We start from the raw sequence: 25,215 nt of genomic DNA on the forward strand, positions 1-25,215 counted from the left end.
CTATGGGCAAGGATGATGGCTTGGGCTTGCATACACCCATGAGCAGGAGCAGGCTAGAGGTGAGCCTAGCTGGAGCTGCCAGCACTCCTGCAGCCTCCTGCCTCCTCTGCCCAAATCTGGGAGCCTGAAGCTTGGAAAGGGTCATGTTGTGCCAACAGGAGGGGAAAAGGAGAGAGGCTGCTCAGGAAGAGCCCAAGTCAGTTCACTGTCCCCAAGAACAATCTTAGCTTTCCCTTGGGCTTTCTGGTGTCTCTTGATTTGACTTAGGTCTTGGGGGACACATTACTCTGGGTGTTTTTCCTTCCAGATTGGACACTGGACCATGACAATAGCTCTTAGGCAACAGAAATAGTTAATTAAGCAGCAAATCCCTGAATGGAGCTGTCACGCAACAGGGTCAATTTAACTCATTTGCCTTGGACTCTGACCCAGGACTGCTGTCACCACACAGTGCAGAAGGACACAGTCAATGTTCAAGTAAACAAAAGATTATTGGTCTGCTTGGGAAACTGGGAAGAAGGGGAAAGATAAATTGAACTGCCTGGATAACCATAAAAAGATTGATTTTTGTTACTAGTGCAGGGCAACGATAGAGGATAAGAGCTATATCCAAGTTTTGCAGTGAAAAAAGACAGAAAAAACACTAAGAACAAAGCCTTTCCTACTTACATGAAAATTATTCTACACATAGCCACCGAGTTAAAAAAACAACTGAATGAGTAGGAAGCCAAAGATTTTTATCATTCCTCCTCTTTTTTAGAAGGAATCAAAATCAAATGTGAAGAGCTTACTTTAAATTAATCACCTTATTTTCTTTTTATACACTTTGTATTTACAGGTAATTTACTAAGACAAACAAAAATATTTTGACTTCTCATTAAATTGAAAAAAAAATAATAGACCTTAAGGGGTTTATTCCACCTTCTTTCATCTTTGGATGTTTTAGTAAATGGCAATTTTTAGAGAAGACAACACTACTCTCATTCAAGATGTCATCTTCATTATGTCTCTCCAGGTAAGCCCACAGACTGGCACAACTATATTCCTCATCATTTTAGAAAAACCTTTTTGCCAGTTAATCAACAAGATTCCTGCAAGGATCCCAGCATATGCTGTTCCCGTTGTGAAACTTTATGATGCCTTTCTTCTAAGGTCACTGGTGTTCTTTTCCTTAACATGCACTTGCGTGACACAGCTGGTCCTGGCACACCTTCAAAAGAAACTCCCCAGCAGCCTGTCACAACCCACAGAGAAACGTTTGCTCTGAGAGCTTAGCAGTATTCAGAGGTGCCCATGAAAGGAGTATTGCAAATAAAACCATACTAACAGAAAAGAAAGAGTGCTGGGAACACAATAGGCAGCCCTACAACATCACCTCTAAAACCCAAGGTCTCTACTGTTGGATATTTGTTTAAAGAACCCTCAGCTGTAGCTAATTAAACCCAGGGCCACAGAGTGAATCAGCAAGCGCCTTCAGGCAACAAACCAGCACTGGCAAGCATTGAGAAAAGACACATGAACACAAAATTTCCTCTTCTGTGGTTGGTGTGTGGTATTTCTTCCTTCTCTGAACTTCAAGTACTTGAAATAAAATCCACTAAGAATGAGGGAATCATCCAAAAACTCCCCCAGGCACAGACCAGGCCCCTCCATGACTCAGAGCCCTGTTATTTCAGCAAGGTCAGGGGGAGTTAGCCTGGACTTAGAGTCAAGTAGCATTTGGCCCAAAGTTTTTTTAAAGGCACTGAGTTTTCTTCTGCCTCTGCTTAACTTTTAATTAAAGGCATAGTAAAACAGGGGGAGTGGGATCGAGTGGTGTATTAATAGCGAACCCCCAGACAACCGTGCTCATGGTGTGATGTGCATCACCCATACTGGGGAGAAAAAAGCTTTGAAGGAAAAAAACACAGCAGCAGTGCTTGCAAAAGCCAGGTAAGTCCACATGGCACATATTTCTGTAATTTTATCTTGACAAGGAAAAAATTAATGGATCATCTCAGCCTCTTACAAAACCTGTTGTTCCTCACTAGTTGTGTTGTCTGGCAACAGAGCAGCTCTGTGTTTGGCCTGGAACCTGTATCTGAGCTGTGTTTTGGCACAGCTACAAAATCCAGGCACAGGTTTTGCCCAATGGAATAAGGCATGAAAGGCTTGAGAAAGAAGGTAAAAGAGAGCTACTCATTCTTAGGTAAAAATTTGAAAAGATGTTTTCAAAAAGATTTTTTCAGTGCTCAGCTCTCACAGATGAGCAAATAAGCTTCACAATTGTTTTTTCTGTGAGAGCTTTCCTTGTTTCTGTTACTAACATATAGCTATGTGTATGCAGCTAGATAAAAAAATTAGGAAGATATCTAGGTCCATTCAGCAGCACACAGCAATAATCCAACTAGTTTTTGGCATTAAGCAGCCTTAAGACCCTGATACCTTAGCTTAGTAAATCTTATTTAGTCAAGTATTTCTCATAAACACTGTGTCTTCACGGCTGTGCCTCTGGGAAGAGCAGCTACCTCAGCACCATGTTGCAAGAGGTTTGGAGTATAGATGGAACAAGTGGGTGAAGGTAGCCTTGTTTTACCAGCACAAGACCTCTTGTGAATGCAGCTTCACTAGTACAAAGCATCTTTAAACTGAAGCAACAGTGCCCATTTTAGACAGATCAGCCTGGTCAATGCAACCAAGTACCACCAAATTGCTCTGGCGGACTCTCTGACATCTGAGGAGGCTTCAGCAGCTGCAGCATGGTGGCTTAGCAGAGTAGAGGAGCTGCAACACGTGAGAAGCTGGGAATGAAGACTGTCAGTACCCAAAGATCATTCCAGAAATGCTCTGCTTTTGAAAACTGGCACCAACAAAATGTTGCAAGACACTCAGAAGGTGACATAAGAAAAGCAACTCTGATTGAGAAGGGTTTCCAAAGTTTTTCAAATCCATGTGCTTTGGTTTTGATGCCCACTGCCTGGAGCAAACTATACTTTTATTTTAACAATTAAAACTTGTTTACCTTGCATTTACCTTCTATATTATTTTCTATTGCCAGCAATTTAAAGAGTCCTGATGAGCTATTTTTGTTTTACTGTGATACTTCTAATCTCTGAGCTGCTTGGTGACATGGTAATTCACAATACCACTAGAAACTGGAGGAACTTTTAGATGCAAACTTCGGTATTTGAAATACTATAATTAAAGAAAAAAAAAGGTAATTTAATATGTTAGTGAACCTTTCATTTTTATTCTAGAGTGGAAATCAAATTAAGTTCTGATCTTGTGAGTCATTGGCTGAACCCTATGAAATTTTTATTACTAGGGGAGAGGAATGAAATGCCTGCACTCTGGCTTGGGCACATTAAACTGTAATAATAAGACTCAAACTATTTCATGAAACTGAGACATCGGGAGGAGAATGCTAAAAAGGGTATAGAGTATATCATCTTTCACTAATGTCTTAGCCACTTAAACAAAAGCCACTAAAATTTGTTTTGATACTACTTTCTATTTATATTATTTATAGTGCAACACATTGATAAAGATGAAGTCTATTTTGTTACACTCCTCAGACAAAATTCGTCATTTGCTGAGCAGCTGCTTTAATGGATTTGTGGTCTACACACAGGTGATTTATGCAACAAGATGCTAAGAAATACGTATGCCTAAGCCACCTTGTTTCTGGAAGAAGGCTATCCTTATTCCAGAGCATTTTGACAGCACTTTATTGCATAGACTGGGTATATCCCTCTAAAATGAACAGTTACGTCAGTTTAAAGTTTACCTAAATTTAAAAAAAAAAAAAAAAAAAAGTATTTTTTATGATATAGCAATATAATTTCTGTGGAAGTCCTATTTTCTTCATTATATTCCTGATCACTGATTTCCATCACAGCCAGGTTACGATCAATAAATACTAGAACTCGTAACAGTTACATGACACTTTAAAAACCTAGAAGTCCTTTTTAATTGTGTTAATAAAACAAGTATTATAGTAAACTTACACTTCTTCTAATAACATTGTATGAGCATATTCCAAGTAAGATTACAGGAGGGTTTGCCCAAAGACAGAATGACTAGAGTGCAGTATGCCAGAAGAAATAGCATGCTGAACAACATGTGTACTCCCCTTCCTTACTTAGAACAAACGCTTCACAGCACTGCACAGTTCATCACAACATTCACATGTGGTGTCTCACTTTGTGCTCAGTTTCAAGACCAAGTTTGCAGACTTAATTCATTCCATACTTAAGATTTTTTTTTATTTGTTCTTGTAGTTTACATAATAAACAACAGCAAACCTAACACTAACACACACAAATTTGTATTTATAATGGAATTTAGACTCATCCACTTGCCTGCAAGCCCCATAACTGGTAACCTTTTCAGCAGTGTCATTAGAACTACTGAGCACTCCAAACAAGATCAGAATCTGTTTGTACCAGGTGTTTTAGACATAAGAGTAAAGTCCCTGCACCAATGGGTTTAAAATACATGGATTTTTAAAGTACAAAAATAATGTAGTTCAGTGTTTTGCTATTAATGTTAACCCTATGCTCCTTTTTTAAAAATTCGTATTAGCAGTTGCAAGTAGGAAGGCCATCTGTTTTAAAGGATTCATAATGAGCTCACACCAACCTCGATATCAAATGCCAAGGACATGGAAGTGTGCAACAAGTCCGGAGCTGTTATTCTTGTGCTTCATGCAAACCAGAAGAGAAGCCCTGCAGAAATCAGGAAGGTTTTGCCCAAGAGAATGATGCAGAGATCCAAGTTCCCTCTAAACTAGGCCAGAGTTCGCTCAGGCTGTAAAACTTTGTCCAAGTACCAGGGTAAATATTCAAGCAGTTCATCTGTTCCAGTAGAAAAAACAACGCTGGATTCATAGGAGAGAGGAGAGAGTGAAATTCTTTGCAGTTTAGCAGTTAGGGCACAAAGCTCAGGAAAAAAAATTCCTGGGTAGTCCTTGCTTCACACCCTGTTTCTTTTTTCTCCAGTGACTGTTCCCACTCTTTCTCATCTGCTGACACTTACTTGCAGACACCAACTTACTGTATGAAGAAGCACAAGTTGTTGTGAAGAGTCTGATCATGTTGATGTGTTATATATATGATCCGAGACACCATCCTGGATCAAAACACTCACAGAACTTCGAGCAGGAAAGTTTTGTTTGGTCAGACTTACACATCTACTAGATGTTGAGCTTCTCAAGCATGTCGTCATATATCCTTCAGCAAAAATGGAATAAATTGACATGCTGAGAGTTGAGGTTGTTCAGCCTGGAGAAGAGAAGGCTCCTGGGAGACCTTACTGCACCCTTTCAGTACTTAAAAAGGGCCAATAAAAAAGATGGGCACAGACTTTTTAACAGGGCCTGTCACAATGGGATGAGGGGTGATGGTTTTAGACTAAAGGAAGGGAGACTCAGACTAGACATGAGGAAGAAATTTTTTACAATGAAACACTGGCCCAGGTTGCCCAGAGAGGTGGTAGATGCCCCATCCCTGGAGACATTCCAGGCCAGGCTGGACGGGGCTCTGAGCAACCTGATCTAGTTGAAGCCGTCCCTGCTCATTGCAGGGGGTTGGACTAGATGACCTTTGAAGGTCCCTTCCAACCCAAACTGTTCTACGATTCTATGAAATTATCTTGCACACAACTAAGAGCAACTCATCACAAGGAGATGCCAGGGAGTAGCTAGCTTTAAATCTACACACCCTAGCTTGTATTTTAGTAACTTGTTCACTCATATCCTCAGGTCTGTAGATCTCCTCATCATGACAACACAGTAGATAATAACCTGTATTACTCAAGTGTCTTTGTTACTTCAATACTTTCAAAAAGTAGTTCTACAGAATCACCTAAAAATAAATCAAGGTTACCTCATTCTAATCCCAGAAGCCGTGACTGCTCAAATACCAACTTCCCTTTATTATTTGTAAATTGCTTGTTCTCCCTAGGCTGACACAGAGAATGTTACTCATTGCAACACTACTCTGAAAATTGATACAAGTAAATACAAGTTGGGAATCCCTTCAGTATTCAATGTAAGGACATTTTTTCTTGTTCCCACTTACCAGCCCACCACCCTGCAGGCTTCCAAGCAGCAGGCTAAGCTCTTCTTTCATGTCCATCCTCAACACCTGTGTAGACGACACACGTATCATGCTCTTATGATCAGCCCTGCAAGCCATGTTAAGACTAGATGAGTGACACTAAAAGTACCAACTGGCTTCAGAAATTTGTGACAACCAAATGTGACAGGAGAATGATCCTTCCTTATTTTCAAGACATCACTTAGGAAAGCACTCCCCTTGCTTGGCCCACCTTCCTCTAACCACCTCCTCCCTCACCTTGAAGCAGTGTCCAGAACACGTTCTGTTTAAAGGAACCATTTCCCACATCTGCTGTGTAAAAACTTGTATTTTCAAACAATACAAGGCTGCATTTATCCAGGACCTAAGCAGGTGGAAGTCCAGAGATACCTGCAATAGGATCAGTCAAACAGCTTCATCCATAGACCAGAGTCTATGGAAAAAAGAGATATTTCTGAGGTAAGTGTGCTACTGGGTATTGTTCCTGGACTCTGGGGGGCCATGTGACTTCTGTGATGTTCTGTCTGGGGACACCAAAAACATTACCCTAAGGTTTTCTTGTGCGCATCTCTTCTTGCCTGACAGCGCAAGCCTTCTCTCAGTGAACAGAACTGAGAGCTCCTGGCATGATGCTGTCTGCTTAAGCACAATAGATTGTAAGACACAGGCACAGAAATTATACTACACAGGATAAAGGTCAAAATCTATTCCTGACACATGATACTCTGCAGTGCAATCTAGTCCATTCTGAGCTCTCTCCCAGTACTTATCGAGACAAGTAGTTGCACTGCATGTCCCCAGGTTTAGAAAGCTGGTAAAGAAAATGTCAAGGATTGTTTCATGCACACCCTTATATGCAAGAAGATTAAGAACAAGTCTAACTAGTTTTCAGAAAGAACAGAAAATCCAGAATTAATCATCTACTGAGGTCCAAAGTTCCAACATTTCTCATTAATTCATGTGGTTGTCTGCCCACCCACTTATAAGCCGGGTCATTCAAAACTCAAAATATTTCAACAAATAATGAATTAATCATGACAAAGAACGTAACATAGTATGAAAGTGAAATGAGGGAAGTAAAATTCAAATATATGATCCATCAGCTACTAGCTTCACCTCAGATCTGGCCAGGTGTTACAGCTAAGCATGCATGAATATCAGCTTTCTTCCTCTCCTTGTTCCTTCTATACTGTTTCTGAAATCCTCTTCTATATTCAAGAGAAAACACTATTGACGTGCTACACGTTTTGTATGATACTTTGATACAGCCTATTCATTCTCGCTCCAGTTTCACCTACTAATCTTTATTGCCAGCCTGCAGAAAATACAGTAAGTTTTGCTCAAAACGGCCAAGAATTTATAAGCATTCATTTACCCTCTGTAGTCAAACACTCAGGGAATAAAAATAGCACCTTTTCATTTTTTTTGCATCTGAAGAAAATTTGTGACCAGCTTCCATTTTCCTAGCTTTTAGCCTCTTGGAGTTTTCTCTCTGGCATTCTGCAAACTCCCAACTGCAGCACAACATTCAGCACTAGAAAAAGGCACTGAAGAGACCAGGACAACATACTATTTTTTTCTCATCATAGTAGAAGGAGCAAGTGAACAAGTTGTGTTGGCTTTACTCCACAGACACCAAGAGGAAGGCAAGGCCATCTCCATTTGATGAAGCTCTCTGCCGCTACACACTCTTGCGAACAACAGAGGAGAAGCAGATGAAGGCCAAAAATGTAAAGCCCAAAGAATTTATTTCAGGATATAAAGGCAGTATAAACATTGTGAGGTTGTACAAGTAAACAACGTAAGACAGTATCTGATGTAAAGCATCAAACACCAAAACCAGCTTCTCCAAGCAAAAATTAGTATTAAAGCTAACTGGCAGACAATTAGAGCAAATACCTTCAGATTGTACCCGAGGACAAAGGATTTTGTTCTGAGAACAAAGCAGACTGTCTTCTTATTGCTGTCAGACTGTAAAAACCTTGACTACCCTTAATTCACTTGCCTAGTTTTTCAATAGAATAGTTATTGATTCCTCATCACACCCATATACCTTTTTTCTTCCTCTCATATTCATAATCAAAAGCTAAAGTCACACATATACTCCTGTATGGCCCCCTATCAAAAGCAGCTCTATCTTTAGGGTATTAAAAAGGAAAATTATAAGTCAGCTTATTTTTTTGTTGTTGTTCAACCAGCTTACATTTAAAACCTGAAACAGTCATGCCATCTCTGAGGAACAATTTATATCAGTGCTGGTGGAAGGGAATCTGAACAGACCAACTATAGGGAAGGAGCTGTGTACATCTGCATTAGCATTTTAACTTGTATCAGCTTTGGAAGCATTGCCTGCTCGCCTCTACTCACTGTGCTTTTGGCTCACATTGTAGAAATTCCCTGCATGTGCCAGTCCAACTGCTTTCAGATGGGACTTAGCTTGCTATAGGTATTGCAGGGGATTGCATAAATAAACATCCAGTACAGGGGACCCAAACAGTTACAACATACTGAAACTCCCAAAGCATACACAGCATGGAGAAAAGGCCTTTTAAAGCAAATGTTTTGCCTTACAGATCTACTTTGACTGCACACCCTGCCTGCTGATGTGGACGTAATTATCCCAGCCTGAAATTCTTAAAAAAAAGTTGTTAAGCTTTAAGTTGCTTCCCACTTTCCCACTCCCCACCCCAAACATGTGAACTTAAATGTTATTTTAAAAGGTAACAGAAAATTCAGTACTTGAAACTTGATTTATGAGTTTAAATACCAGCTCATAGTTAATACATACTTTTGAAAGGTTATCTGTAAAAAAAAGTCACTAGAGCTTCACTACATTCAGAGGAAAAGCTAGGGCAAGAACAGAACAAAATGAGATATGGCAGTGTCAGGGATTGTGCCTAGCACTTTTTACTGCAGGTTAAGATATCTAACATAAAGAAGCTGACTGTATCTACTGTAAGTGCGCATGTGTGTTTGTAAACCAAGTCAGACAGAACACATGAATACAAATATAAGAGGTACTATACACTTTCACCATCGAAGCTATATGAGATCTCCTTAGTTGCTGTAACAGTAAAGGAATTCCCAGTAAAGGAATATCAAAATATGGAGTCCTTACAGAATACCTCTATCAAGATATTTTTACATATGCACAAGACTATCTCCTGAAGTCACAGCACTTTCCCTCCACCATTTATTACTATTATTATTATTTTTTAACAGCTGCTGTTCAGTATACTGTCTTTCAATTTTGACTTGTGACAGGGCCTGAACTGCATGCATCTTCCCTGGGGCTGCAAGTCCTGATGACCATCAGGGAGGCAGAGCTTGCAGGGCCAAACCACTGTTAACTCACTGAGGTGAGGTGCTGAGGTCATGCTGATGAAAACATTCACTTATGCCAACTGCTCCAGAATACACTTTCCCACTTTTTACATGCAACTTCCCCGCATAGAGAACATATCTTGACTTTCAGGATGCACCATCAAACAAGTGTCTCAATATGAAAGAATATTCCTTCCAAGGCCTTCAAAAAAAAGTTTGAAATGAATGCATTTGAGGCAACAAGAGTAGGCAATTAAACTTTTATTCATGATCATTTACGTACGACTAAAATGTTCACCACAAAATGCAAACTTTCAGTTATCTTGTATTTAGCAATGAAAATAGTAATCTCTTCATAGTAAAGCACCAAGGAGCACACCACAGAACAGTCAGAAACAGATTCCACGCATCAGTTTTTCCCTCATAATGTGCATGACAAAACTGCAGATTTTATAAAAGTCTAAAAGTTCCAAAACAAATTCTAGAGTCACCTGAGTGCTTGGCAGGAACAGTATTATTTAGTAGCAGTTACACTACCTGTAGTGGGATTTACATAGCACTTTTTCTGCCTTTCTTGGGAAAAAAAAAAAAATACTTCTCACAAAGCTGAGACAGACAAAACTGGGCCAAATGTTGGGTTTTGTATTTTGCCTGTAGTTTTCAATAGGAGCCAAACAGAGCAGTTTGCTAGTATCTACAAAAACTATAAGAGCAGATGTCAACAAGAAAGGAAAGGGGGAAACAAACAAACAAATCTGTTCACTATAGCCTGATCAGTAGGGCCCAACTGCTTAGGACACCTATACCCACTACTCCACTCAGCTTTTTCCATTATATTTAATTAGCATTTCATTCAAACACACTACGTTTAAGAAGACAACATGATTTTTTAAGTTGCCTACATGGACAGATTCATGTACACACTTTGGGTAGTCATTTAAAGCTGTAAAATTTATATGTAAAGAGAGTCCTATGGACTCCATTACAGATCAAAGAAAAATAACCAGAATCAGTGTTACATACAAAACAATATTCTAACACAGAAACCAATACAGTTATCAAGTAATTCATTAGGGAATAAAATTGTTATACAAAAAGAGAAATGGTGCCTTTTTATCACTTCAGAACAGCAAATAAGAAGGCAACATTAAGAAAAGTGCACAGCAGAATAGAATTGTTCAGTTTTCAGAAAAAGTTGAATTTTTCTTCAGACATCAGGCTTTTTGTCTGGAAACATATTGGGTTAAGATTGCTTATATCTAGATCAGTCTCTTCTTGCATTAGTTCTCAGCAAGGCGCTTAGTCTGACATGTAGGAACGATACATCATGGCCACGATGATTGCTGCTATTGCTGGGATCACCCAGTTGGACCACGAACTAAAAAGAAGTTTTTGAAACAGCAGTTTAGGAAGTAATAACCAGCAAGTTAAAAAACAAAACAACAACAACTAAAAACCCACAGTACCAAGTCATTGCTTAAAGATGACCTCCTTCCTCATCCCAACAAATACATGAAAGATCAACCCACAGAATACCTAGGCTGGCCAGTAATACTCTAGCCAAGTAATAAAGAAGCTTGTACTGTTAAGGTTTTGGACCAGAGTTTACAAGAAGTTTGCTTACTGGAGAAGTAGGATTCCAGACACGTTTAAAATCATGGTATGCTGCCCAGGCCCAGAATATAATTCATTCAAAAGCCATTTAAGCAGCAGCATCACATGATACTTTCAAGCACTCAAGCTCCCCACTCAGAGGGGCATGGAACAATCAGCAGGATATAAATTCATGAAGTTTGATTCAGTGGTGTTCCAAAGTGTTTTTTCCCTCCTCCCAATTATGACACAGATTTTCCTTCTTACAGACACAATCCTTTGATTTCCCTTAGATGCAATAGTTGTACTAAGTCTTAAAAGTGAGGACTACATGTCAGTGAACAAGTCAGCAAGAGCACCAGGTGCCTGCTGTTCACCCAACAGTCTCCAGAAAGGTAGGCTTGTGCAACATAAACCATTTGGTAGATATCGATACATATTGATGTGGGAAAAAAAAATATCTGGACAGTAAGCTAAAATGCTTGTAAGGTGGTAGAGTTATCAACTTGGTCTTTATATAGAACCGAAATTTTCCTGTACCATCCTCTGACAACTAAGCTTCCAGCAGACAGAAGCTATTCAGCTTTCCAAGCTTCAGAAACATAATCATAAGGAACTTCAAGTTTGACATCAGATGCCATACTATACCTGGACTGAGACTGAACCGTCGTAATAAGAGTTTCCTGGAAAGCAAAGCATAAGAAGATATTTACATCAGGCAGACATCCCTCTCCATCTTAACTAGCTCCTCAATTTCTCAAAACTCATTAAGTAGGACTAGTTTAAAAACAGCTAGGCATTGCATTTGGAAAGCATTTTCTCAGATTTCCTATAACAGACTTTTATTAGAAGGCAGGTAGCAGCAGCTTCTGTAATCAACATTGCACCAAAAGTTATTAAAAAAAATATAATCACAAAGAATTTTGCTGCAAGTTTTCCCACGAAGCTGTCTTCAACCTCAGGTTACATTTGAAATTTTTAGTCACCTAAAAGATCCCTTATTTGCCTAAAACCTATTTGAAAAGACTTTGAATTAATACATGTGTTTATTATATGTAACCTGCGTGAAGAAAGCTATTCATTTACATCCACAGGCTTATTAAACTCAGGGGTTTTTTAGTGTGGTGTTTCACATTGCGTAAGAACCAGTCAAATTATTATAGCTGTTTCCAATATTGATTTGGAGTTTTTGTTCAGCTTCCACAGAAAAAGAAGCACTACAAGATCAAATCCCAGTTGGGTACATATATGTAATTTATATGAAGACTTACTAATTGGAATACTACTAATTGCACAGGGCCCTAAGTGCATTTAAAAGATCCAAGCATTAAAACCATCACTAAAAAATGAATCACTCCAGTATCAGAATATTTGCAATTCATTTAAAAAAGCAAAAGATTCCTAACATCCTCTCATAGGTTTAAACAGGCTGTGTTTTCAAGCACACAAATTATCATAGGTTTACACACGACAAATACCCTTTTTAAAAGAAAAAGACTCACTGATTATGCCTATATTGGTTCTGAGAACACCTCCATAAAAACTAATCCCAAAGCCAAACAGCATGGAAGAGCTGCCCGCACAAGGTCAACACCTTCTACAACAGGCTTGTCACCTCCAAATCCAGGGGGTGGTTTCCCCCTACACTAAGACAGTAAGAATACGGCCCAGCTCATTAAAAAATGGCTTTAAACAGTATGACATTGGACATGTACGCTGAAGATACTTTAAATACAGGGGAGAGGACATTTGAAAGCACAGGGCCTTCTGACGGCTCCCAGTGAAGCAGGGCAGAGGGCCTAACCTTGTGTTACCCACCCAGAGCACAGTGCACACTGAAACTGTCTTATCAGCTACACACACACGTCCTGCTGGAAGAACATGCTCCAGCTTCTCTCTGGAATGATGGAACACACACGCAGTGTAGGTAACTATGAACAGTGCTAAAACAATGGAATAAGCCCAATAGAAATTCAGCAAAAAGCAATTTGTATACATCTTAATGCCCAACTGACCACGCTTTGGCCAAGCTAATATTCTAAGTGCTTCAGTTTAGTAAGTTCCTGGGAGCTTTATTAAGCGATTGTATTACTACAAGTTGCACTGGGCAGTCTGTTTCTCAGTTGCATCTATAGCTGCAGCTCTTACAGCTTAAGTATAAATTGCCCTGAATTTCAAAAATCTGACCAGCGGATGTTAATCTTCGTGGGAAGAAGCTCTGAATTCCAGTTGCCACTCCATTACTCATTTTTATTAGTATAACAGTTCCAGTCCTTAAATAATAATAAAATTGATAATGGCTATGGTGAACATTTCAGTATGTATATCTTTTGTTTACTTTCTTTAACTTATTAATATTATTGGAAGATCTTACAAAAGTGATTGTTTCTTAAAAGTAACCTCTCAAACAGCAGAGTAATATCCTATTCCCGCTACACTTCATTTAAAAATAATCTTCAACTAATTCCTAAGTGCACTGCTGTACTGTTAAGCCAGCCCTGAGCAAACACCGTCTATACACACAGCAGCATCAACCGTACAAATTAATCTGTGATGCAATTGCTCCTTTAAGGGACATCTGTATTTTATGAGTTTGATAGTTGAGTTTCAAGACAATTTTTTTTTATGTCTTGAATAGAATAAAGTGCAATACTGCATTGACAGGACACTTAGCAAAATCTACTGAAACAGTCAGGAAACAAACTGTATTTTCATCTTGAAAAGGGTTCACAATTGCAAATTAGCTCATCTATAACACAGCATGAAAATGCCTCTACTTTAATAATATATTGGTAGCACTAGTAGATAAACATCACTTTTTTTCCCCACAAACATTTAGTTTAATCCATCCTGTCTATAAACTGATTTTTTATTAAACAAGATACTAGAAAATCACAGATTCTAGACTCACCTTCTTGCTATAGTACAATGCCAACACAATTAGTAACCTCTTGGTTTGCAATGATACGAATTAAAGAAAAACAAACAAAAAACCAAACCACACAACCATCAAAAAACAGCTAACAGGAAGAATAAGTTGAAGCCAGATCAACACATTTAAGAGATTTATGACCTGAAAAATTACACTTAAAATAAAGCTGAATTATTTTTGCCTCGGGGGGGGGTTATAATTTACAGACACTGTTCCTAATGCCTAATAGAAACAATGTGGCATTTCAAGAAACACACTTACTGCTGGTTTCTGCAGCTTCGCTCGATCATCCTGCAAGAAAGCAAGGAAAAAAAACCCATTTAGACAAAACCAAAAAATATTTGGATAACATTTATCACTTAATTCAGTTTACAATTCTGTTAATGTCTACCTATTTTTACCTAGGAAACAGATACGGAAAAGAGCGGATGTCAGTGTATGATTTTGAGCTATCATAAACAAGATCACTTCCTTAAATACTTCCCAGTATACAATGAAGTTAAACCCTAGTCTCCAAAATATTTCATTATTTCTTGTGCCCATGTTTTTGCATTTCCTTTGTCTCTAAACAGTACGCACAACCTTAGCTTATACATTGATTACAATCATATTAGTTTACTTAGCCTACTTGTATTACCGGGCAAAGTCATCTAACTAGTTTTGGTCCAATGTCCAGTACAAAGGTCCCAAACTCTATGTATCTTTCATAAACTCATTAAGTTTTACTTGACATAGTCATATTTATTACAAAAAAAGCACCCAACAGTATATAATCTTGACAGTGCTGTGTTTGTACATTAAAGTATCAAGCTGTATGTTTCATATAAAATGAAAACAGGTGTTTATCAAACAAGGAAGAACTGGACTGGTAGCCAGGTTAAGAACAACTTCACTGGCATCAGCTGCCATCTGAGATGACAAGCCTGCAAGGTTACAAGAGTGCATCAGAGCTGAATTATTTCAAACTAGGAGAAGCTACACTAGTAGTGTTTATTAACAGAGGACCTAAGACAGATACAAGATCAGGAATCTTACTGTGAAACATGCTACTGAAGACAGTGATACTTACGCCAAATGCTACACAAAACGGACAGATGTGGAAAAAAGAAGCAGGGATGGGCAACAGAGCAGATGGGCACCGTTAGGGAATAGACTGCCTTAGCACAGCAGCTAAACTATGAGCCTAAACCTCTAGCAAGTGGTTTTCAACTATTAAGATGCAGGAGGGCTTAAATAAGGTCTATCTGTAGGAAGTCAAGGCAGCAGCTCTGCAGCTAGAAATAAATCCTTCAAACCTTGAGGCAGCAGAAAGATGCTTGTTGGAAGTACAGGAGATGGTAAGGACAGTATAAAAAAGAGGAAGGGACAGATGATCCAGTGGGAACTGATCATAAACAATCCTGACAACTACAAGTAGGGAACACTGATAGAGCTCAAGATGGGGGGAGCCAGAGAGGAGGAAGACAGAGCATTGAACTATAAGCAAGATGCTTACATAGCCATTTCCTGAATGCACATATCAAGAGCCAGGATTGTACTTTTTAGATGCAGATGGAAACCTGGCATATACATTTACAACGACAAAGGAATGATAGCAGTTGTCAGTAATCACTCTACATACTGATGTAAGAAAAGACATTCTGACATTTCACTTTCAGTCTCATTTCACTACACAGTCTCATTATAAAGCTCACAGCATACACCAGAAATGGCATGATTCCATGTTCAATTTATTCAAGAACTAAGCTGTAAAATATTTCAAAACAGCAAACTTTTCAATGTGACCATTTTTATGCTACACTAATCAAATCCTTTCGCTGTGGTGGAACCTATGTCCAGGCCAGGTCCACCAATAAACAACTGCAGAGCTGGCATCCAACCAAACTAGCAGCTCTCCTTTATTTTGAAGTAAATTACCAGAGAAATAACTATACACAAAACCACTATGGTAAACAGCAAGTATTTGTACTCTCACATACTCACCGGATGAAGTTCCCCAATAATAAAGGTTTCTGACAGTGTCCTTGCATCTGTGGAATGGCCAACATCTTCAAAGTTCTCAGTAGCGTCTCCCCCAGCTTGCTCCCTTAGGACCTCTTCACCACCTGGGTGCTGCAATTTGTAAAAGATTCAAATTTGTTACTGAAAACCATTCCATGTGCTAAAAGTGGAATTGTTAATTTCTACATTTCTAAAAAAAATAATAATTTTTTAAAATGTACTTGCAAAATCAGCTGCTAGACTTCCTAGAGCAAACATAAGCCTCTCTGAATAACTACAGATTTTTATGTACTGTCTGAAGCAAAAACCAAGGAAACTAAGTCTCTATCAGCAATGGAGCAGTAAGAGGCATCACCCCTAGCAACTAAAGCATTTAGAACACTGTAGGAATCAGTCAGTCTTTTAATAGCCCAACTATTATATGAAGTTACAGTCCATGTTCTCACTTATGCAGGAAATGTATATTTTTATCCAAACAACATTTTATGCAGCAAAAAGCATAAAAGCCAAAAGCTTTAAGTTGCAGCAAGAACATTCCAAGTAGATATAACAGAAAGCTTTTCACAAGAGTAATGAGGCACTGAAATAAGTTTACAAGGGAGCATGCAGAATCTCCATCCTTTGAGGCTGCCTAGACAAGGCTCTAAAAAAACCTGACCTTCAAGTTAATCCTAGCTGGGGGTTAGACCAGATAACCTCCAAGGGTCCTTTTCGAAATAAATTATTGTATGATTATCTAGTAAGCCAGTTACTTTGAAACTGCTTAAGCACAACTGAAAGTTCATACACGACACTAGAACAGCAATTTGGTTTTAGCAGACTATGGAATCCGAAAACCACACTGCTGATAAAACCCTTGAAATGTTAGAGAAGTCATCTTCCAGTATCTCCTAATACTTCAACCCATCACCATTGCCTTAACCTAAATCCCTGTTCTTCATTGATTTTTATTCTTCCCCAGATGCACTCTTGGGATTGCATTAAGTTCCACAATGCCATCTATCAAATAAGTCAGTCTGTATGTACTGCAAGACACAGCACATCTTCTAGTTCAGTGAATTTTCTCAGCTTCAAGTGACTCATTTTTATAACAGATAAGTAACACGCCATAAAAATTCACCACTGTACCTTTATATAGGAAACAACCACATAGACACTAGGAATTATCAGATAAGCAAGCTGAAATCACTATATTACTGCCACCTTCAATTAAGGCAATCACGAAATAAATTCTAACACAGGAAATAAGGCTTTGGAGCCTCAATTCCACTTTTAATGCTTCTGACTACTGGATCTAAAATGATGAAAATAGATTAAAATTCTATTATTTAGGGTCATGTTGCCTGGGGTACAGCTGAACAGCAAGGCTATGCTTAGACACTAGATGAAAGAAATGGCATAAACGTTTCTACTAGTCTAGGCAATCCAGGTTAGCATTTACTCAAATCTACCGTGTTAGCCTCCTATCGATCCCTCTCTTTCAACAAGACTTGTTCATACAGATCAGGAAAATACTACTACTGCCAGTTTCCAACAGTACCAGAACTCCAGAACTTGGACCTCTGTATTAAAGGTATTTATTTTAATAGATTAAGAAAGATGCTTTAAGAAAAAAAAAAAAAAAAAAAAACACACCCACAAAACACACACAAACTCAAACCAACCCAACACATTTTTTTTAAGAGCCAAGATACCACAGCTAGAAGAAGAGATCCCTACCATGACTAAGCAAAAACAAGATTAAGCAACTGATAGCAAGATTAGGCACAGCAGCTGAGCCAAAAAAGGTTAGAAGAGTGCATTACGAGTAAAGATTATGCAAGCAGACGTGCAAATATGACACGCTCACCAAAATCCTGCCCTTGAATCCATTCTGATAAGTACTTAGGGAAAGGACTGGACAAAAGTTGAGGGATTACTCAAGTTCAGTGCCTTGAAATGCATAAATTTTTCTTTTAGACAGCACCTCTGCTTAAAGATGTAAATTTGCAAACCCTCTGCAAACAACCAGCATGTAATACAAGCAATTAATGAAAAGACATCACCTCCCCTAATGAGAGGGAGCAACTGTAATGTCTCACAAAAGACAAGAAGTGACTTTTATATCAAAAGCTGAGTATTTTCCATGGTTGGATGAGTTTCTCAAAGTTTGTTTATACAGGGCCTTTGTTCACGCTTTGGCATGGTAAACCAAGATTGTGATCAGAATTTCTACTTTAATGAAGAGCCTCTGGACAGACCCTGAGACTGGAAGACCACAAGATAATATACAGATAATGACTCCTAAACTGAAATCCTGCCAGTACAAATAACTAAAGTGTTTTTGCAGGTAAAATTGTGGTTCGAGGGAAATGAAAAAGCTTTTGCTGATAAATTAAGCTAGTCTAGCTCAATCCGAGGACATTCCCAATATAATAACATAGATATTTAAGTTACACGTGTAACACAAATCTGCACAAAGCCAGAAATGGTACGTATCATGGACTAATTCCTAACAGAAGCACATTAGAAAGCTTTATCTAAAAGCAAATAATCAGTTAAATTCACTACTCTCACTGGTGTCAGGAGACTGTGATTACTTCATCCTGAACTCCTATCACCTCCCCCTCACTAGCCATGCAACTTCCTCAGTGTCATAGTTCAAGACTCTATTAAAATATAACTATCATAATTCACAATTCCTGCACCCTCCCCCTTCCCATATCGGCAGAATCAAATCTAGGGTCCAGTTTAACTTTCCAGGAGATTAGCAAAGGTCTCCACCACAAGCAGTCTCAAATTCAAGTTTTGCTTTCTGCACTACAGAGAATGAGAAGCAGAAAGGACGAGCAGAGCCAAAGACCCACAAAACCTCTGCTTTATTGTGCAAGACAGACAGAACAATGCCCATTTGTTTTAAGGACACTTTCAGATAGTTTGAAAAGAGTCCTCCCAATTATCTCCATCATCTCTTTAAGTTACAGGACAAAAATTCTGTACTTACGTAAAATTCTCAGAGGCTAAGGGAGTAGATCTCTTTATGAGAGTGTATTTTTGAAAACCATTATTAGGGTTTTAGATGAAGAGCAAAAGAAATGCCCAGTAGCTGGGCACCCAGTTCCCTGCTTAAAAAACAATTACAGCTTCCAGTATCTTGCACAAAAGACTGCTAAGAATTGCTATTTTTTGAAGCATTGTCAAATCTTCCTGCAAGGTTCATCACAGTTTAAGGAAGCGATAACACTGGTTTTGATCCTTAGACTGCAAGGTTCTGCAATAAAAATCGGCACAATACATTGACAGACAAAACGTGCTAGTATCAGCACCTTTCAATGTAAGTCACTCATTACCTTCCACATGGAAGGTGTTACACTACTCCTCCACAACATCATCATATACGATGAATATAACTTATCACTATATAGTGGACAGAACATTTTTCATTTCAACGGAGTAAAACAATATTGGTTTTTCTGCACTTTATTTGATCAGCATTGCAGAACAACTTTGTGGTAGCTATCTGTTCTGTTTAGAAAGAGCACTATGAAAGCACAAGTTCAGACCTTATGAAAAATCAATTTTCCCTGGCCATTAATATTTTCACTAAATTATGAAACCAACAACAACTGAAATAACAAAAAAAAAGTCTGTATTAGATGAATATTAAATACAGACCACAGTTAGCTTCCAGAATAAGGAATTTCTCTCAGGTAGAGATGTTCCTATTCTTATTAGCTTCTCTGCCTAGCTTAAAGAATCCAACCAAGTTCCCACAAAAGCAATAGGGCAAACTCTCGTTACAATGGCAAGTGGATCAAGACACTGATCATTTCATTCTTATTTTTATAGGCCCAGTACTCTTGTTTGGCTCATTAGATTGATATAAGAGCCTGACTAGTGGGATTGCTTTATTAAACTATGGAGAAATACTATCAAGCATTACCAACATACTTAATCCATTAATTGACATTTAACACCATTCACATATGTAATTACAGATAATTACATAAGATGCTGCTGTGAGTACACATGCATTTCTAGCCGCTTTTTTCTGTTAAATCATGTAGGACTTGAAACTATGAAAAAGCTTCACAATTTTTCTGTCATACAAGTCTGATAGCCTTTGAATGAAAAAGATGATATACACGTTTCTGGTCTCAAGAAGAGACTTTCATGCCAAGAGCTTTCAGATACTGCACTCCAAAAGCTGAGGTCTCTGGATTTCCTCTTCTAGAGGATATACTTCAACAATCAAAGAAAATTCAGAGATATATATTCAAGTTATAAAATTATCCTAGCAACTGCCATATATATATATATATATATATATATATATATATATACATACACACAAATATATATATAAGCAATTGTTGGAATCTTCATCTTCAGTAACCCCTAGGAAAAGGTGTCAAAGTACACAATCCTTTCCTCCTCCAGCACTTGATCTCTATTTCAAAATATCTTTTTCAAGCCTTGCCCTTAGGAAACCAAGCTAATATGGTCCCACTGTGCAATGCCTCCACTCCCTGTCAGCCTCATCATTTCCAACGCATATACATCACCATCCCCAGTCCACTGACTACCTGACTTCAATTAAGAACGAACCAGCAAGAAGCTAGCTTCAAATTCTCCTCTTCTGTTACATGCAAATGCCTTAGTGTCTGGCAGTATCAAAAGAATTATTGCATCATTTGATAAATTCACCAGGTATTAAAGGCATTCAAAAATGTTTAAAAGAAAAGTGTCCTATGAAATGAACATGACAAGACCCAAGAGCCTTCCTTAGGACTGTAGTGTCTTTCAGAACCATTGTTGAAAACGGTTACCTATTCTCTTTTATTTATTATCTCAGAATATGAACCAGAATTTAAGCTCCACAACCAGCCACTGAAAGCTGTGAGGCTAAATTTTGACCCGTATTTACCAGAGTGCATCAGACATCCCACAGTTGTCCAAGGAACAAATATTTAACTGCTTAAAAACTTAATTCTTTTGATATGCTGCTGAATTAGCAACATTGTTCTGAAAGCTGAAATGAAGACTTCCATGGAGAAATTCACGCATGGTGGTGCCTCCTAATATTTACCAATTTCACCACATACTAAAGAAAGAGGCTGTCAACTTGTTTGTGCAACTACTTAAACCCAAGAGCTCATTAGATCACAGACTTTTGCCAAGTGTGGTTTTTTTGTTGTGCTGTGTTAGGTTTAGGGGTTTTTTTTCGGTTGGTTGGTTTTGTTGCATTGTTTTGTTTTGTTTGTTTGGATTTTCTCGTTTTGTTTTTGTAGTTTGTTTGGGTTTTTTTTTGGGGGGGGTCCCTTCCCAGTCTGAAAGCACTCACATAGTTATGTATCAACCAAAACTGATCAAGTTTCCAAGAACAGCTACTTCAATTTCTTAGGCTGCATGATAAACTGCGTTGTCCTCTAGGGCTTCTATAATTAAATTACCCTTGCCTGAATAACAAAAAAAAAAAAAAAAAAAACATTAACTTTCAAAGCATTTACAACCACAAAAATCAAGATGGGATTACAGAACTAGAGAGGCTTGAATTCTGTCATGTCACTACCAATCTGAACTGTAGTCTCAAAGCAATTAATAAAAATCTGTAATCACATTTTTTGATTGGATGATAGATCTCTGCAGATAAGAGGGGTGAGGGAAAAAACTCAACATATCACTAATAAAACCTAGCTACACTTAATACTAACAAAAATGGCTCAGTAGTTGCATTTATCATAGAATGTCCTGAGTTGGAAGGGACCCACAAGGATCATCAAGTCCAACTCCTGTCCCTGCAGGTGACAACCCCACAGTTCACACTATGTGTCTGAGGGTGTTGTCCAGTCTCGAACACTGTCAGGCTTGGGGCTGTGACAGCCCCCTGGGGAGCCTGTTCCAGTGCTCCACCACGCTCTGGGGCAAGAACCTTTTCCTCATGTCCAACCTAAACTTCCCCTGGCACATCTTCCTGCCATTCCCTCGGGTTCTGTCATTGGTCACTAAAGAGAATAATTCAGTGCCTACTCTTTCTCCTCCCCTTGTGTGGAAGCTGTAGACTGCAATGAGGTCTCCACAGCAGAATGTTTTGGTCCACTAACTAAAAAGCTTCTTTGTTAACCATGACTATCAATGATTACATTAAATGTTCACTACCAGCAAGTGTCCAGCAAAGTCCAGCTGGAGGCCTGTAAGCAGAGTGCCTCAAGGGTCAGTACTGGGGCCGGTATTATTCAATATATTCATCAATGATTTGGATGAGGGAATAGAGTGTACTATCAGCAAGTTTACTGATGACACCAAGCTGGCAGGAGTGGCTGACACGCCAGAAGACTGTGCTGCCATCCAGCAAGACCTGGACAGGCTGGAGAGTTGGGCAGGGAAAAATTTAATGAAATATAACAAGGGAAAGTGTAGAGTCTTGCATCTGGGTAGGAACAACTTCAGGTTCCAGTATAAGTTGGGGAATAACCTGATAGAGAGCAGCGTAGTTGGAAAGGGAACTGGGGTTCCTGGTGGACAGCAGGACGGCCATGAGCCAGCACTGTGCCCTTGTGGCCAGGAAGGCCAATGGCATCTTGGGGTGTATTAGAAAGGGGGTGGTTAGTAGGTCGAGAGAGGTTCTCCTTCCCCTCTACTCTGCCCTGGTGAGACCACATCTGGAATATTGTGTCCAGTTCTGGGCCCCTCAGTTCAAGAAGGACAGGGAACTGCTGGAGAGAGTCCAGTGCAGGGCAACCAAGATGATCAAGGGAGTGGAGCATCTCCCTTATGAGGAAAGGCTGAGGGAGCTGAGTCTCTTTAGCCTGGAGAAGAAGAGACTGAGGGGTGACCTTATTAATGTTTACAAATATATAAAGGGTGAGTGTCACAAGGATGGAGCCAGGCTCTTCTCGGTGACAACCAACGGCAAGTCAAGGGGTAATGGGTTCAAACTGGAACACAAAAGGTTCCACTTAAATTTGAGAAGAAACTTCCTCTCAGTGAGGGTGCCAGAGCACTGGAACAGGCTGCCCAGGGGGGTTGTGGAGTCTCCTACTCTGGAGACATTAAAAACCCGCCTGGACGCCTTCCTCTGTAACCTCATCTAGGTGTTCCTGCTCCGGCAGGGGATTAGACTAGATGATCTTCTGAGGTCCCTTCCAATCCCTAACATTCTGTGATTCTGCGAAGTGACCAAGAACATCAACCGTTAAGTGGGAGAAAAACAAACAAAAACCAAACAACAACAAAAACTCCAAACAAACAAACAAAAACAAACACAACAAAAAACCCCACAAAACAAACAAACAAAAGGTGCTCAACTTGACCGCTGTATTCTACTAGAGTTTGAACGTTTGCAGCTTCGCAGACCGGCGTCGCACACCCCTGCAGAGGGCGTTAGGACAGCAGCGAGAGAACAAAGCCTCCGGAGAACTTCGGTTTCTACAAGAGCAGAAAGTTTAAAGGCCGGGGAAGGCAGACAGCAGCGGATCACACGCCAGCGGGGGCCGGCACACCCGGGTTTTCCCAGCCCGACAGGCACCCGCTGCCCCGCGGGGGATGCCGGAGCCCATCCCCGCCGTTAGAGCCACGACCCCGCCCCCAACAGCCCCTACAGCCGAGTCCCGGGGCCGCCCTACGGCCGTTTCTCCAGAGCAACACGGCGGCAGGCCGAGGGCGCCACCCCGCTGTGCCGCTCCCGTCCCCGGTCAGCGGGAGGCCGACGAGAGCCTGTAAGGGGCAGCCCCCGCCCCGCCGCACAGCGCGGAGAGAAGGGAAAGCCGTCCGACGAGCCCGCACCGCCCCACGGGGCTCGGGGGATCTGGTACCCACAGCGCCCCGGCAGCGCGGCGCCAGGCTCCCCGCTCCTCCTTCACCGTCCCGTCCCCGAGCACTCACCTCGTCCAGAAACTTAGTGACATCGTAGATGCGGTGGTGGATGATGATCCAGGTGCTCTGGCTGTTGTTATGCTTCTGCACCTCCTCCAGCCGGTAGTACCGGCCCCGCCACGACTCACCCCCGGCCTCGCTGGAGCCCACCATGTCCCTCACGGCACGACAGTACCAACGCTCCCAGCCCCACGGGCTTCGCAACAGGCTATAACCCCCCGCGCACGCCGACTGCAGCGCGCCTGCAAGCCTATCGCCACCAGCCACCGCCCCCTCCGCTCCGCCCGCCCTCCGCCTCCTTGCCGGTTTCTCATTGGCGAAGCGGAACGCCTTTCAAAGAAGGCGTCAGGCTGGTGACCGAGGTGGCTCCTCGGGGGCGGGACTTGTGGGGCGAATCGGCGGCCTCGTTGCTCTGCCCTCTCTCCGCGCTGCGGGCGTAAGCGGCGCCCTCCACGTGACCCGCTGCTGGTCACGTGGCGCGGGGAGGCGTGTTACGGGCGGGCGGTGGCCGCGGGCGCCTTGTGGGCTGTCGCCGGGCTCTGAACCCGCGGCTTTCTCCCACACAGCTTTGCGAAACGTGGTGCTGGGGGAGGTTACCCCAGCGCTCGTCACCTTTGGCAGCGGTTGGCTGCGGTGCGTGCCGGGCCGCGTAGCGACGAGATGACCATTTGTTCTCGGCTCCTTTTTATCCCGGCGGCTGCTGCCGGTTTATCTCCGCAGGAGCGGCGGGAAGTGCGGGCGGGCACCTCCCGTGCTGACGGGGAGTACTGTGCCTTCCCCTGCCCGGTTCTCCGGCCGGCCGGGGAAGTCTCACACGCCCCGGTGTCCCCGAACTGCCGCTGGTGGGGCCCTGCGGGGTCCCCGCAGCGCCGGCGGCCGCGCCGCGCGCGGCCCCGCCCTCTCCCCGCGCGCGGCCGTTGCTCGCGCCAGAGGCGGGAGGCGCGCGGCAGTCCCGCAGCCCGCCAGTCCTGTGAGGGGGCGCGGCCGGGCGGGCTTGAGGCACGTCCCTGCCTGCCGGGGCTGCTGCCTACGGCTCCTCTCAACCTTCCGGCTGGCGCAGGAGCCCCCCGCCCTTCTCTGGGAGCACTCTGCCGCGGGCCTCGAGCTGGGGCTGCGCTGTGACAGCCTCACCCTCACACCCACCTTGCTGCCGGGCGGGCTGAGGGCGCAGGGAGCAGCATCTGCCCCTGCGCTTGGTGACGCCTTTTCACCCACTGCCCACCCCTTTTTCCTGCAGTTTTGTTGAAGGTAAAACCTAGCTCCTCTGCTCTGGTCTCAGATGCGTTTGATGGCTTTGTTTGCTTGTTGAGCCAGAATGGGCATCACTGTCCCATTCAGGGCAGCGCCCTGTGCTGTGCTGCCAGTGCTGGATCATGCTTATACACTCCTTGGGCACCTCAACTTCAATGGCCTTGTGTTGTACACGCTTCGGCT

At 41.4% G+C, this 25,215-nt stretch overlaps 1 protein-coding gene across 1 annotated transcript; it reads right to left on the minus strand.

The window, feature by feature from the left end:
• Window positions 1-9,646: 9,646 nt before the first annotated feature.
• On the minus strand, window positions 9,647-24,058 carry CYB5A (cytochrome b5 type A). Its single transcript, XM_082046029.1, has 5 exons — window positions 23,791-24,058; window positions 15,910-16,038; window positions 14,188-14,217; window positions 11,643-11,677; window positions 9,647-10,779 (listed from the first exon to the last, which is right to left on the minus strand). The coding sequence occupies exons 1-5, from the start codon at window positions 23,932-23,934 to the stop codon at window positions 10,701-10,703; spliced, it is 417 nt and encodes a 138-aa protein (XP_081902155.1). The 5' UTR covers window positions 23,935-24,058; the 3' UTR covers window positions 9,647-10,700.
• Window positions 24,059-25,215: the final 1,157 nt, after the last annotated feature.

The sequence above is a fragment of the Streptopelia decaocto genome (assembly GCF_964273445.1).
Source record: "Streptopelia decaocto genome assembly, chromosome: 2".
Taxonomy (NCBI): domain Eukaryota; kingdom Metazoa; phylum Chordata; class Aves; order Columbiformes; family Columbidae; genus Streptopelia; species Streptopelia decaocto.